Source organism: Mus caroli, chromosome 16 (genome assembly GCF_900094665.2).
Source record: "Mus caroli chromosome 16, CAROLI_EIJ_v1.1, whole genome shotgun sequence".
Taxonomy (NCBI): Eukaryota; Metazoa; Chordata; class Mammalia; order Rodentia; family Muridae; genus Mus; species Mus caroli.
In genome coordinates this window covers 5,119,554-5,134,318 of record NC_034585.1, presented here as the reverse complement: position 1 = coordinate 5,134,318, position 14,765 = coordinate 5,119,554, and the positions used below count along the sequence as shown (strand labels likewise).

Sequence of the window (14,765 nt, the reverse complement as noted above, 5' to 3'; positions counted from 1 at the left end):
ACAGGCCATGGAGGCAGGAGCTGATGCACAGGCCATGGAGGCAGGAGCTGATGCACAGGCCATGGAGGCAGGAGCTGATGCACAGGCCATGGAGGGGTGCTGCTTACTGGCTTGCTCTCCATGGCTTGTTCAGCCTGCTTTCTCATAGAACCCAGGGTCACCAGCCTAGGGATGGCACCATCCACAATGGTCTGTGCTCTTGGCCAAGAATCGATAATTAAGAAAATGCCTCACAGTCAGACCTTATGGAGGCTCTCTTCTCTCAGATGACTGTAGCTTGTGTTAAGTTGTCATAAAAGTAGCCAGCACAAGCAGCAAATGCTCCTACTGGCTGAGCCAACTCTCTTGTCCTAATAAATGAAAATATCATAGCTAGAAAACAATTGTTCTTTATGTAAACCTGCACAACAGGAAGGTAAAGCCCAGGTGGGGCCCCGCCCTGCCCCGCCCTGCCTACCTCTCATTCTTTCAGTCAGTGTGTGTGTGTGTGTGTGTGTGTGAAGGTGTGAAATGCATGCCCATCTCTCTCCCCCTCATTTTTGGAGACAGGGTCTCTCAGTGAACCCAGAACTCAATGCTTTGGGTAGACTAAATCCCAGGGACCCTCCTGCTGCTCTTACAATGCTGGAGTTTCAGGTGTGTGTGTGTGTGTGCCTCTGCACCCAGCTTTTACACAGCCAGCTTTTAAATGTCCGTTGATTGTCATGCTTATGTGGCAAGTCCCTTTTATTAAGACCAGAGAGTTGATTCAGCTAGTAAAGGTGCTTGCCACTCAAGCCCAATGACCTGAGCTCAGTCTCCACAGTGCAGGTCAAGCTGGGCGTGGTGGCACACGCCTTTAATCCCAGGACTCGGGCGGCAGAGGCAGGCAGATTTCTGAGTTCAAGGCCAGCCTGGTCTACAAAGTGAGTTCCAGGACAGCCAGAGCTATACCGAGAAACCCTGTCTCAAAAAACCAAAACACCGAGCCGTCTCCCCAGACCCTTTTTGTTTGTTTTTGAGACAAGATCTTATGATGTTGTCCTAGAAGTCCTTTTGTAGCTCTCCAGACTGACCTTAAAGGATCCCTCTGCCTCAGCATCCTGAGTGCTGGTATTACAGAGCTAGTAGGGCTACAAGAGACCTTGTCTCAAAAGTAAACAAGTAAAATTAATGGTTTGGTGACAAATGCATGACTCGATGCAGGTTGGCACGGCCAGACAGCCCCATGCTGTGCGTGATTAGATGGAGTGGGTCAGAGTTCACAGCTGGAGTTCAGTGCCTGAATGCTCAAGTCAGACAGTTACCAGCTGGAGGCTGTGTGTCCCCTCCAGGCACTGTTCCCTTCACCTCCCCCTTTCACACTCCGTCCTTTTCCCTCCCTCACCCCCTGTCCTTTCTTTCCTTTTAGGCAAGGTTTACTACATAGGCAAGGCTGTCCTTGAACTCTTGACTCTCCTTCCTTAACCTTGGATGAAACTATATGACCATCAGCATCATGCTTATAACTTCAGCTTCCTTTTTCCTTTTTATTAATGTTTTACGTACCCAAGGTAGCCTCTGACTTGCAGTCTAGCTGGTGATGACCTTGAATTCCTGATCCTTCTGAATTACTGAGTTTTGGGATTAAGGGTCATTACCACCTCATCCATTTGTGTAATTGTGCATGTGTGTAACTGTTCAAATGTGTGTATTGGGCACTAGGAGCTGACATCAGGTGTCTTCTTCAGTCCTACTGACGCAGGGTCTCTTGATGAGCCCTGGACTGATTTGTCTACTCTACCCTGGCTTGGGGATCTCCTCTCTCTAAATCCTAAAGGCTGGACACATAAGCAGGCTGCCATGCCCACCTCCTTTTGTGTTGCGATATGAATTCCAGTTCTAGTAAGTAAATTCCTTATCTGTTGAGTTACCTCCTCAGCCCAGCTGGGGATTAAACTTTGTGCGTCTTTGAGTGCTAAGAACGAACTCTGCCCCTGAGGTACACACCCCATCAGCTTCACTGTTGTGGTGTCAGAGACCATCCCGTGAGAAAGCGAGCCCTTCACGATCTCCCTAACAGGCCAAATGGCCTCCTGCTAGGAGCTGGTTATCACTCCCTCTTCCCTATTCCCTTCCTGGCACCTGAGGCTGTAAAAGCTGAATTATAGTCCCCTCTTCCCTATCTCTTCCTGAATTCCCATGACATCCAAGGACATGAGTCAAGCCTGAGCCCAGCCTGACACCCAAGGCTGTCAAGGAGGATCTATGTTCTGGAGATAAGATGCAGAGTGCCCGATGCCTGGCGCCTGACTTTGGCCCCCATGTCAGCAGATGCCTGCTCCTTTGTTCTTTGTAAAATTCCCCCTCAACCCCTCCCCTATTCCCCGTGATGTATGCTTTAAAAAGAAGGCACCTCAGCATAATAAACGCGACCTTGATAGGTACCCTTCTTGGTTTCCTGCCTCTCCTTCCCTTCCTCCCATTTCCTTCCAGATTTGTGGTCCCCCTCCCACCCACGAATAACTGAATCCCATGGGATGGGATATTGTGGCTTTCAGTACTCCTTGGCAGTAACCATAGCACTGTGTCTTTTTTCTGGGTCCTTCTGGCCTCGAGGCCATCCCTCCTGCACAGAGTGGCTCTGAGTTGTATGGACTCCCATGCTACATGAGAAGTGTCCATCTATGGATGGGGTTGGGGTAGCCATGGCGATAGCCTCACTGAGGAAGCTAGGGAAGAAGCAGGCAGATCCTTCTATCCTCAAGGACTCTGACCACAGACCTCTCATTTGCACAGTGTCTTTTAAGGAGCAGGTAGTGCCAGGACTTTGGTGGGACTTACCAGGTATGAAGAGGTGGAGGTTTTTCTGGGAACTGCAGGCCAGCCGTCGGGTGATCAACAAGAAGGCCATGACCCCCTCCTTTTGAAAGAGGAACCCCCTTCACTTGCTGCTGTCCTGAAAGAGACCAAAACCACAGACTTAGACCCATGGGCACCACACCTCTGCATTCTAAACCCACCATTGCCCACTTTGTGGAAAAGACTCTTAGGATACAACTTCTCTTGCTGCATACAAATACTCTCTTTACTTAAGCACATTTTGTGCCGAATAGAATATACACTTTAATTTACATTCTTTTTTCTTTACACATTCCACACTTCTGACAGGAGGAGCACATCCACTCTCTAGACAGGGAACCCAGAGAAAGGGTTCAACTGCTAAAGCAGCAGGAGGACCTGAGTCTGATCCCTGGAGACCTTGAGGAAAAGCTGGGTGTGGTGTTAGACCGAAATCCCTTCTCCTGTAATTGGAGAGATAGTGCTGCATTCACTGATGTCCCCTTATGCAAAAGGAAACATGAAGAGCATTAGGAAGGGGTTCCCACCTGAGCAATACCTTTGTAAGCAAGTGTAGACGTTTCTTTGCAGCCTGACCACCCTTGCTTTGCTCGCCAGCTTAAGCTGGAGTAGTTTTGGTGGACAGAGAGTTCTTGAGGGATACTGCACAGTAGCAAATTCTGTGCAATCTTATCTTTTGTCTCTGGGAGAATCCACCCCAGAGTTAGCTTCACTGTGATTTGGAAATCTTAACTCTTCCTGGGCAGAAAGGCTGTCATGTGAGTATTGGTTGAAATGCTCAAAGAGTACACTGTCTGGCTCCAGATATCTGCTGCATGGTCCAACAAACAGGGCTCACCCCATTTCAGATCTGAGGAGGTGCTCTTTCAGGAGTGACTCCCTGACCTCAAAATCTTTCTTTACTTGTAAGAGACTAATTTATTCAGTTAACCTAGCCACAGTAGATAGAAGACTTGAATAAAAAAAAATAATAGATGTAGTTCAAGGTTAGACATGACAGTTCATTACTTTAACCCCAGTGCTTAGGAGGAAGAGAAGGACAGACCACAGCTTTGTTTTTTTTGTTTTTGTTTTTTTTTAAGATTTATTTATTTATTATATGTAAGTACACTGTAGCTGTCTTCAGACACTCCAGAAGAAGGAGTCAGATCTCATTACGGATGGTTGTGAGCCACCATGTGGTTGCTGGGATTTGAACTCCAGACCTTCGGAAGAGCAGTCGGGTGCTCTTACCCACTGAGCCATCTCACCAGCCCCCGACCACAGCTTTGTTATGGCTTACTCTCCATAGTGAATTCCAGGCCAGCTAGAGGCTACACAGTGAGAGCCTGTATAAAAAAGGAAGCAATTCAGAGACTCCATCTTATTTTTTTTTTTTATAAGAGGAAAAGTTAGGAGAAAACAGTAGGCTTTAAAATTGAGACCATAAATTAACATAGAAGCCATTTTCTTCTCTTGACAATTTAATGTGTTTTTTAAAAGTTGTTTCTAATATCCAACTCAAGGCAGGCCTATTAATTCAGCAGTAGAATAACAATGTAGAAAAAGCAGCCACCACCTCTCACTTAAGGCCATTTGTCCTAGAACGCTAAGACGTCGTCACATAATTCAGGTTTCCTCTATCAAGTATGTTTTAGAAGTGTCTTCAGGACTTGAGCCTTAATGTTTGACTAGCCCACCAAAGTGAGAGTCACACCTATGCACTTTCAATTGACAAGTTACTTTGGGAAACATGCCCTAGTGACATGTGACATTGTGTGCCCTGCAGCTGATGCTCACCTTTTAACAAAACAATCTCCGTCGGTCACCAATTCTCAAGGTATTTTTCAAATAATCAGAAGAGTCCATGCTCATTTACTTTCTTGCCCACTAATTCAATCAACCAAAGTTAATTAGGCAGCAGTTCCAGGCAAGGCACTGGATCACTTAGGAGGAAGAAAAACGGGTAAAACATGCTCATAAGTTTTTGGCCGAGGACTATGACCAGCGAAAGGGTTGGGGAATCCAATATACTAGGTGCCTTGTTCACCCTGTCATTAACTTCTTAAAATAACCCAGCAAGGTACTCATATAAAAAGTTTCCTCATCACTGTCAACAATGAACTTCACATAACATAAAATGGAAGACCTGGTGTGGTGCTGCACCTGCAACCCCAGGATTTGGAGGCTGACGCAGGAGGACGGCGAGTTCAAGGCCACTCTAGGCTACATAGCAAGGTTAAGGTCCAATAATACATCGCAAAGCCCTGCAACCAAACAACTCCAGAATAGAATCATGATTGATTGCCTGGTGCTATGGGAAGATGGGGTGCTTCCTTCCCCACTAGGCCCCGGGGGTGTCATCTGAGTTGCAAAGTTAAGTAGGTTCCAAACGTAGAAGAAAGGGGGTTGAGACAGAGGGGCAGAGAGATATCTCCAAGAAACGAGACTAACTAGCCATGCTGTCAGATTTCTGAGAGGAGCAGGATGTGCATCTGGTTGGTGCCAGAGTTATCACTGAGCAGACAGTAGGCCTGCTGTGGACATTGACACGAGAGATAGGGTAGAGCAAGCCAGAGGATAAGTCTATAATCCCCAGCCTTGATGTTGCTGTGGATGTTCGGAGATTGGGTTCAGGGCCTGTATGACAGCGCACATCTGTAATTCCAGAACTGGACAGAGCCTGTGTGTGATGCTTTAAACAGGAACATTCCCCAGAGGCCTATGTCTGTGAACACTCAGCTCCCAGGTGGTGGCATTGTTTGGGGATGTTTACGAGGTGTGGGTTTGTGGGAGATGTGCGTCACTAGAGGCCGGCTTTGACAGGTTAAACACCTACACCATTTCCAGTGGCTCTCTTTCACACTTGTGCTTCTAGATATGAGCTCTCAGTTTGCTGCTCCAGCCACCAGGCCAGCATGCTACCAAGCCTGAGATAGGAGCCCGTGGTGGTGACGGACCCTGACCCCTCCGGAATTACAGGCGCAAATAAACCCTTCTTCTGCCAGCTGCCTTGGTCACGGTGCTTTATTATAGCAATAAAAAACGGACTAATACACTGTGGCAGGACTATAGAGTTTGGGGCCAGCAAGGGCTACTGGGTTCTTTAAAAAAAAAAAAAGTCACCCCTCCCTCCACCATGTGTAGCATGTGCATACAGAAAAGTAGAGGTCAAAGGACAAACTCTAGGAGTCAGTTCTCCCTTCCATCACCTGGGTGTCAGCCACCGAGTTTAGATTCTCAGGTTTTGGTGCAAGTGCCTTTACTGGCTGAGTCATCTTGTAGGCTCAGAATTACAGGTTCCATGAAAGCCAAAGTTATGCTTTAAGTTTTAATGCCTAAGAGATCCATAAAACACAAACATCTCTAACCTATAATCCATCCCCTTGCCCAGGGACAGCTACTTTCTGAGATGCTGGAGGCTGCCGTCTAGGGGAGAAGACAAACCACGTGTTGGTCTGACCCAAGTGCACAGGATGTGCCTGATCCCACGGAGGCAGGAGGTCCGTCAGGACGTACGCCTGCCCAGCTGGATCTGGAGGGACATTCTCAGCCTTATGGGTTTATCTTTAGAAGCCTCTGTGAAATGTCACTTGTCCTGGCCAGTATTTAATTAAGGCTTGCTTTCAGATTTGGCTCAAAAATTGTGGTAGTGGTCTTATTCTCGATTGGTGGGAATAACAGTTCCTAAACAGAGTGCAGTACTACACTCCTGTAATTCTACTACTCAGGGAAACTAGGTCTAGCTTGGGCTACATACAGAGACTCTAACTAACAAGAGTCTATGAGTTCTTCAAGAAGTCCTACAGAATTGCCATATAACAGATTCCACTCAGACACTATGTAACAAGAAACCTGAAAACAGGACTCAAACCCACCATTCATCTGCTCACTGCACCACTGTCCAAAATAGCCAAGAGGCTCTCAGAATCCAAGTGTACACCAGTGGATGATAGATAAACACAGGAAGGAACAAAGGACAGACACCGGCTATGTCTCAGACAAAGCCCCGTGTTAGACGTTCCATTCCTGTGACCCAGGGAAATCCAGGACTGTCAGGTGGCTCAGTTGACAGAGTGCTCACCTAGCATGTTCGAGGCCATGGGTTCTATTTCCAGTGGTGATTAAACCAGGCACTGTGGCGCTGGCTATTCCGGCACGGAGGTGACCATAGAGAGAAGCAGTTTAAGGGTATTCTCAGATATGTACTGAATTCTGGGACAGCCTGTTCTATATGAGGCCTTGTCTCAAAACAATGAATGCTCCCCAATGCCCTCCTAATCCCCATCTCTCTTCCCCCTTCCCCAAGCGACCGACTAAGCAAAATGGTAGACTTGGGAAACTAGCTGAGCATAGACAGTTTTAAAGGTGGCCTAAAGTTCCGTGGGACCTTTTCCTTAGGTGTGGTTTAAAATCAATAACAGTCGAGTTCATGGAAAACCAAGAGAACTTCTGCCATGGCTCTGCAGTAATTCCAGAGTCTATTCAGATAGCTAATGCCTCAGTCCTGCCCACCTTAATTAAAATGCTAATTGGTTGCTGTGCTTCTTATCTGCCCTGTGCAATGGGAAAATGGAGCTGGAGTAGGACCAGCTAGGAGTTCTATGTTTTGCTCAACAAGGTGAGAAGAATTCAGTGTCCATCTGAAATGGACAGGGAAAGAAACCAAAGCCATCTCTTGTAAGTAAGATCCTTTCAATCTGTTCTGGGAGAGGTCACGAAGCCATGTGGTGCTTGCCTGGTAAGCACAATGTCCCACATCACATAAAAATGAACAACACCCAAACAACATAACCCTCCCAGGGGAATTACTCTGCAGGGACAGTGACAGCAAAGGCTTTCCCTCACATTTGTTTCTTACCTCAGCCCCCCTCCCCTTTTAAGGCAATGTGCCATGTAGCTAAGGATGATCTTGCACTTCTGAGCCTCCTGCTTCCACCTCCTGAGTTCTGGGGTTGCAGGCATGCACCGCCATGCCTGGTTTTGTGCTGTAACTCCAACCCGAGGCTCCAGGCACTTGACCCACTGGGCCACATCCCCAGCCTTTGATGTATTTTATATCTAACTTAATTTGTCAGTAGGGTCTGCCTTGGCTCACAGGGTCAGAATGGGCTTGTCTAAGTTCCTAGAGATATCAAGCCAGGGGCTAGAGAGATAGCTGGCTCAGCAGTTAAGAGCACTGACTGTTCTTCCAGAGGTCCTGAATTGAAATCCCAGCAACAACAAGGTGGCTCCCAACCATCCATAATGGGATCTGATGCCCTCTTCTGGTGTGTCTGAAGACAGCTACAGTATACTCATATAAATAAATAAATAAATAAATCTTAAAAAAAAAAATGCCAAGTCAGAGACTGGTGGACTTGGGTGCCAGATTGTGTCACGCTCCCACTCAAACCAATCACTCAAACCAATCATCTCACTTGTATACCCACCTCCACCCCACCCCTGCCCCCAACCAGGCATAGGAAGAGCTCTGGGCACAAGCTCATAATTTCTGCCATCTACCATGGGTAGACAGGACAGCAGGACCTTGACACAGGGATTCTGACCCCAAAGATCAAGCATCTCAGAGATACAAGAGAACAAAGCCAGATTCATTCCCATTCTTTGCACATCACCCAATTCTTTACACCTTTCGAAAGATGGCATCCCAGGGGCTGGAGAGATGGGTCACTTTATAAAGTGCTTGCACTGTAAGGCAGAGGATCTGATGTTAAGTCGTGGTACATACATTCAAAGTTACACTCTTTGAGCACGTCTGAGAACATCTGTAATTCCAGAACTGGAAGGATCCCTGGGGAACACTGGGCAGCCAGTCTATCCTAATCTGAGAGCCACAAAATCTGTGAGAGAGACAGTTTCAAAAACTAGATGTGTAGCCAGGCTACTAGTACTCAGGAGGCAGAAACTGGTGGATCTCTCTGAGTTTGAGGACATCCTAATCCTCACAGTGAGTTCTAGGACAGCCAGGATTACATAATGAGATCCTGTCTCAAAAACAAACAAACAAGCAAAAATGAATTAAAATAGGTGGAGTAATGGATGCAAACTCCTGGTGTGTCACACACACACACACACACACACACACACACACACACACACACTTCATCCCTGATTCCAATTCTTCATAATTCTTCATTTTCCTGGGCTGTGACTTCAGGCATGTTAAGTTTCCTCCTCTACAAAATGGAGGTCATATCAAATATACCTACTTTGTGGATGGGTGGAGTGTGACCTGAGAACCCAGACATTGGCCCCTGTTATCTGCCTGGCTCAGGAGCAATGTCTGCTTGCACAATCACTGAATAAACACTAAGTGCTTGACAAAAACCTTGAGGATAGCGTCTGACATGTCTTCACTGCACTGCTCAGGCCCTTTGCACAGAAAATCATAGCTAGAGGGCAAGGCCCCTTCCCTGCAGCCCCTCTTGGGCTTCAGAATGGTTTTTCATTCTCCTATCTCACTAGCCCTAAAACAAAGTACTGACAGGGTCTCAGGACATTCCTTTCTTGATTTGCAGCTGGCATTTTTCCTACAGACTCAATGGGACACAAAGGCACATAATGGCCAAGTGTCTCTCAAGGCCAGGGATCTCCATGGAAACCAATAAAGCCAGCCTAGGCTGGGTCTTTGCAGATGGTTAGCAGGGCCTCATTCACAGAGAAGTAATGAGTGGCTTGCAACACAGGTTTCAGTTCCATCACCTTCCTTCCTCCAGAAGAGGTCTGGAGGGGTCTGCTTGCACTCACTATAGCAGGGACACTCCTTCCTTCTATACGGAGTGCTCTTCCTCAGCCTGTCTTATGAGTTTTTATAATCTCATGGTGACCTCTATAAGGACAGAGGAACAGTGTTCTAGAAATGAGCCAGGGTGGGCACCTAAGAAAAAAACAAGGGCTGCAGAGTGAGGAGCCAGGAGTTAAGCAACAGAGCACAGCTGAGCTGGGCGACTCCAGACAAGTATTTTATAGCAGCAACAGAAATGAGACCAGAGCCACACCTTTGCATCAAGGCTGCACACACACTCTTTACTCTGATCCTGGAAGCCAAATGCACCTGTCCTTGTTTACTAGGAGGAGAAATGGTTTTGCTTTCCACACAAGACCACTCAGCAATAGACAGCGAGTTAGGGCAGAGGGAGGCAGGTTAGGTGTAAATGTAATGACCTAATCACATCAATATTCTGTCCCATGTCCCACCCTGGAAATCTACTTGTTGCAGGCTATGCCTGCAGGTCTTATTTGGAGGCATAGGCTTGGGAGTGCATTAGGTCGCAAGGATAAATCTGTCACAGAAATGAGGTCAGTGCCCTCATCAAGATACCTCAGAGAAATCCCTCAACCCTCCCTCCATGTAAGGACAGTGAGAAAAGTTGGTCATCCATGAATCAGAAAGTGGGCGTTCTAGAGACATCAGATCTACTAGTATCTCAGTCTAAACTTCGGAATGCCAGCCTCCAACACCATGAGGAATAACTTTCTGTTGTCTAAAAAGCATCCAAGTCAATGGCATTTTGTTATAGCAACTTGAAAGGGAATGTCTCTCTATACTAAGAGAATTTATCGAGATGACTTACAGTCTGTAGTCCAACTGCCAACAATGGGCAGCTGTGAATGGGAACTCAGAGAATCTAGTAGTTTCTCAGTCCCATGAGGCTAGTTGTTTCAGCTGGTCATCTATGTAAGCCCGAAAGAGGAGCTGACAGAGGAGGCCTCAACAGATGTGCAGGCAAGTAAGTGCAAGCAGGCAGAGGAGGAAAAAGCCTTCCTTCTTCCACTGTCCTTACGTAGGCCTCCAGCAGAAGGTATGGCCCAGATTAAAAGTATATACCAGCATGCCTGGTCCTAAGCTGTTCTTTATGTGAAACTTGCTCTGTCCCAGGCTGGCCTTGGACTCAGAGATCTTCTGGCCTCTGTCTCTTGGGAATAAAAGGGCTGTATCACATTGCCTGGGCCTAAGCTTTTTTTGTGGCTACTATGCCTCAAGATCTGGATCAAAATCCTATGTCTTCCAGGCTCAAGATCTGAATCACAGGGTGCCCCCATTTCTGGACAGTAGTTCATTCCAGTGTAGTCAACTTGACAACTGGGAAACTGGGAATAGCCATCGGAAAGGGCTGAGACAGTCTTTTTTTTTTCTTTTTCTTTTTTGAGACTGTTTCTTGCTATGTAGCTCTAGCTGTTCCAAAGTACACTAGGTATACCAAGCTGGCCTTTAGTCTACAGCAATCCTCCGCCTTCTGCTTCCAGAGTGCAAGGATTTCAAGGGTGTGCCATTGCACTAGCTCGTTTGGCCATCCTTTGCCTGGCATGACATTTATAACTCCACAGGACCAAGCAATTCCAGGAAACAAAATATTTCATGGATCAGAAAGAAAGAAAGAAAGAAAGAAAGAAAGAAAGAAAGAAAGAAAGAAAGAAAGAGCGAGCCAGGTATGGTGGCGCACACTTTTAATCCTAGCACTTGGGAGGCAGCAGCAGGCAGATCTCTGTGGGTCCAAGGTCAGCTTTGTGTACTCAGTTGGTTCTAGGCCAACCAGAGTTGCCTGGTGATACCATGTCTCAAAGTAATGTGTGATTTCCCACCTTTCCCCTTTATTGTTCTCATTAACCCTTTAAAGATTTTGTTGTCTAGGTACAATGAAGGGAGACCCAAGGTTGTAGTAAAGAAAAATATCTCAAGTACTAATGTCTTGCCTTCCATAAAAGAACAATAAGCAAGCAGACTCATACTCCTCTGTGTGTGTGTGTGTGTGTGTGTGTATTCGGGGTTTTGAACTTAGGGCTTAAAATAAAGCTCTATTTTTTTCTCTCATTATTAATTTAAATTATGTGCATCTGTATGTAGGTATGGCCACATTAATGCAGGGCCTCCAGGAGCCAGAGGAATTGGATCCCCCTGGAGCTACAGTTACAGACAGTTGTGAGCTGCCTGACACTGGTGCTAGGAACCAAACTTGGATTCTCTGCAAGAGCAGGGTGTGCTCTTAATCATTAAGTCATGACTCCAGCCCCTGAACTCAAAGCTTTGTGAATACTAAGCACAGGGCGTACCACTGAGTCACACCCACAGTGTATTTGGAAGTCAGGTAGTATTAAAAATTCCTACTTTGCTCTTTATCTAAGGTTTCTCCCCCCGCCCCCCACCGTCTGTCTGTCTGTCTGTCTGTCTGTCTGTCTGTGTCTATGTGTGCCTCTCTGTCTCTCTGTGCGTTGTGTGCATATAAGTTTCAGGTTTGTGTTTGCTTCTATTTCTGTAGAACACTGTTTGAATCTTGTTAGGGATTGCATTTGGTCTATACACCACTTCAGGTACTGCGGTCATTTTAACAAGATTGTTTTTCTCTAATTCACAAACATGGACTCTTCCCACGTGTGTGTCCTCTTCCATTTCTCTCATCAGTGCTTTTTAGTGTGCATCAGAGATCATCTGACTTTTGAGCAAACTTATTCATAGGCATTTTATTTTGTTTTTGTAGCTACCATGAAAGGGACTGCTTCCTTGATTTGTTTTTCCAGATCATTTGCTATTGGGTTAGAGAAGCATCAGTTCAGAAAAACGATACAGTGAAAATGGCTATATTAACAAAAAGGACCTAGGAAGTCAACACAATACCCTAATCTATTCCAATGATATTCCCACAGAACTAAAACCAAACAATCCTAGAATGTACAGCAAAGCACAAGAGACCCCAGATAGCAACGCAATCCTGAGCACATAGGAAGTGGCTGGAGGCATTACAATACTGGGTTTCAGCTATCTTACAGAGATGCATAACTGTAACCCCCCCACCCCCACCCCCCAGCCTGAAGCAGGCTGAGCCAGACCTTGACCTTGCTGCCACTAAGGAGATTACCTAGGGTGGAGCCTTCCTCCCTAGATCACTCTATTGTTCAGCCACTGCTGCTGTTTCCCTTCAAGACACTGCTACCTGCCAGGAGGCCACAGAGCTATTCCAGAGACTACACCCTCATCACCTGCAGCTGGTTCCAAGCTCCAAGGATGAATTGGCGGGAATGGGCCTGATCTCCCCCCCCCCCCGCCCCCCATAAGTGCATTTGCCATTAAACATTTGAGCCTTGATCAGGAACCTTGTCTTGGCTCCATTTTTCTCTCGACCGCCTATTTTCCCCTCTCTTTTCAACCCCGGCTTGCCTCCCAGGTGTACCCCGTTTCATGTGAGCCTCGGGTCAGCTTCCAACAGTTTGGCATCCTAATGTGGGATCTGAGGAATGGTAGAAAACACTGGAGGAACGCTGCCTGGTATAGAGCTCCATGGGAAGAAAAAGAAAAGAATCGTATTGGGGCACGGTGAAGCAACAGGTAAAGTGTTGCTGAAGGTGCAGAAAGATACAGGCTAAGGTTGGAATCAGTGCTAACCCAACGCTGGATTCACTTAGTTCAGCAGTGAATTATCGGAACTAGGAACTGATCAGGTAGTTGTCTGCAGTTTTCAAAAAACTGCTTTAGGTGAGAGGAAAAAGGGTTTAAATTAAATAATCAGGCAGATGTCAGCAGATGGGAGCTGTATCAGGTGGCAGAAACAGGGTTTGTAATAATATAGGTAAAAATGGATTTTGAAACTCTCCCAGAGGCAGAGAGAAATGTCGGGGGACGCCCTGCCTTTTTCTCTCTGGCTCCTACAGCAGAAGTTCTCTGCTCTCTCTGTGTCGTCAGTCTAATGTCTGGTGCACCTCGTGTCAATCCATGTGTGTTTTGTCTTGTCATCTGAATGACTGAATGTTCTGTATTTCATGTTGGAAAATAAAGATGGCTAAAACTTTATCTGCTGGTTCAGCAAGAAAGTGGCTCACACTTTGGCTGAGAATCTAGCACAGCAGGAGGGCTCCTGCTGGAAAAATAGTTTTTTGAGAAAAGGAGTTTGCAACCTCTTAGTTCAAGGCAAATAGGCTGGTAGTTGTTCCTTCCAAAGAAAATTCTCTGCAATCGTGATTATTGCATTTAGCCAATGACAAGGTACTTTTTGTCTTACAATTATAGCTAGAAAATTTGAAATTCTTTGATTGGTCTAAATTTATTAGACCTGTGTAGCCGCTTCATTTGGTTTTTTACTGGTCTTAGAGGTGTAATATGCTCTGCGTGTCTTCATCGTAGAGTATTAGCTTATAAGTTATTGGGTGTGATCAAATGGGTGTAACACTGGTTACTAGAAAGTTGGCTTTAACCTGGTCACTCAGGTTTGGAGTCTTTCCAACACGTGGCATAAGGCAGGCCAAGAGGCTGGGCCTCTAAGGATACTTCTAGTTGAGATAATATTTAATGTGATTCTTATCCTAGAAAGTAGAATTAAAGATAAGATTTAAAGCAATGTCTCTTTTATGAAGCATTGAAACTTGCACTGTCATGCATTCATAGGTATAAATTGGCAGTCAAATTTCGCAACGTGATAGTGAAGTTTTAAAGTTGATTCTAAGGTGATAAATTGTTTTGAAATTGGGTTTTGCTTTCCCAAGGTTGTAGTTATAGTCTAATATTGCAAAAGAAACTTAAAAATTCTGAAATCTGTCCTCACTGCAAGAGGAACTAAGCTCAGAGCAGCCTCTGCAAGGCTTGTGTGACTTCTTTTGTCTTGCAAATGGTGCCTAAGGAAGCTCTCAAAACTTGCCTCTCCTTGCCTTCAGGGAGAATTCCTTTTAGCTAAAAGAGCACCTTTGCAGATCTACCCAGATGTTTTAAATAAAGTTTAAATTCTAAGTTTATAAAAGGTCAATCAGGCTGTAGAATTTATCAGGACATTGCGGTTCGACTTGCCTACTTCATGTAATGTTATTATAGATTTAAGAGTTTGTTTTTTCCTTTGCAATCAGAAAATTGTAAAGAGCTTGCTTCTAGTGAGCTTGTAATCACTGGAAAATTTTGCCTCTAGGTTTGGCTTATATAGCCTTACCTCATGTAAGAGAAATTCTTAGTGTCTCTGCTTCAATACAAGAAGCTAAGAGTTTGA

The 14,765-nt window shown here is 45.7% G+C and overlaps 1 protein-coding gene across 1 annotated transcript in view; it reads right to left on the bottom strand.

Moving 5' to 3' along the window:
- Abat (4-aminobutyrate aminotransferase) overlaps window positions 1-14,765 on the bottom strand; it is a 104,640-nt gene that overhangs the window by 42,734 nt on the left and 47,141 nt on the right. The window contains exon 2 of the mRNA XM_021184642.2: window positions 2,803-2,917. Coding sequence (XP_021040301.1) covers window positions 2,803-2,872 — 70 coding nt within the window. The 5' untranslated portion in view covers window positions 2,873-2,917. The remainder of the gene's footprint in view (window positions 1-2,802; window positions 2,918-14,765) is intronic.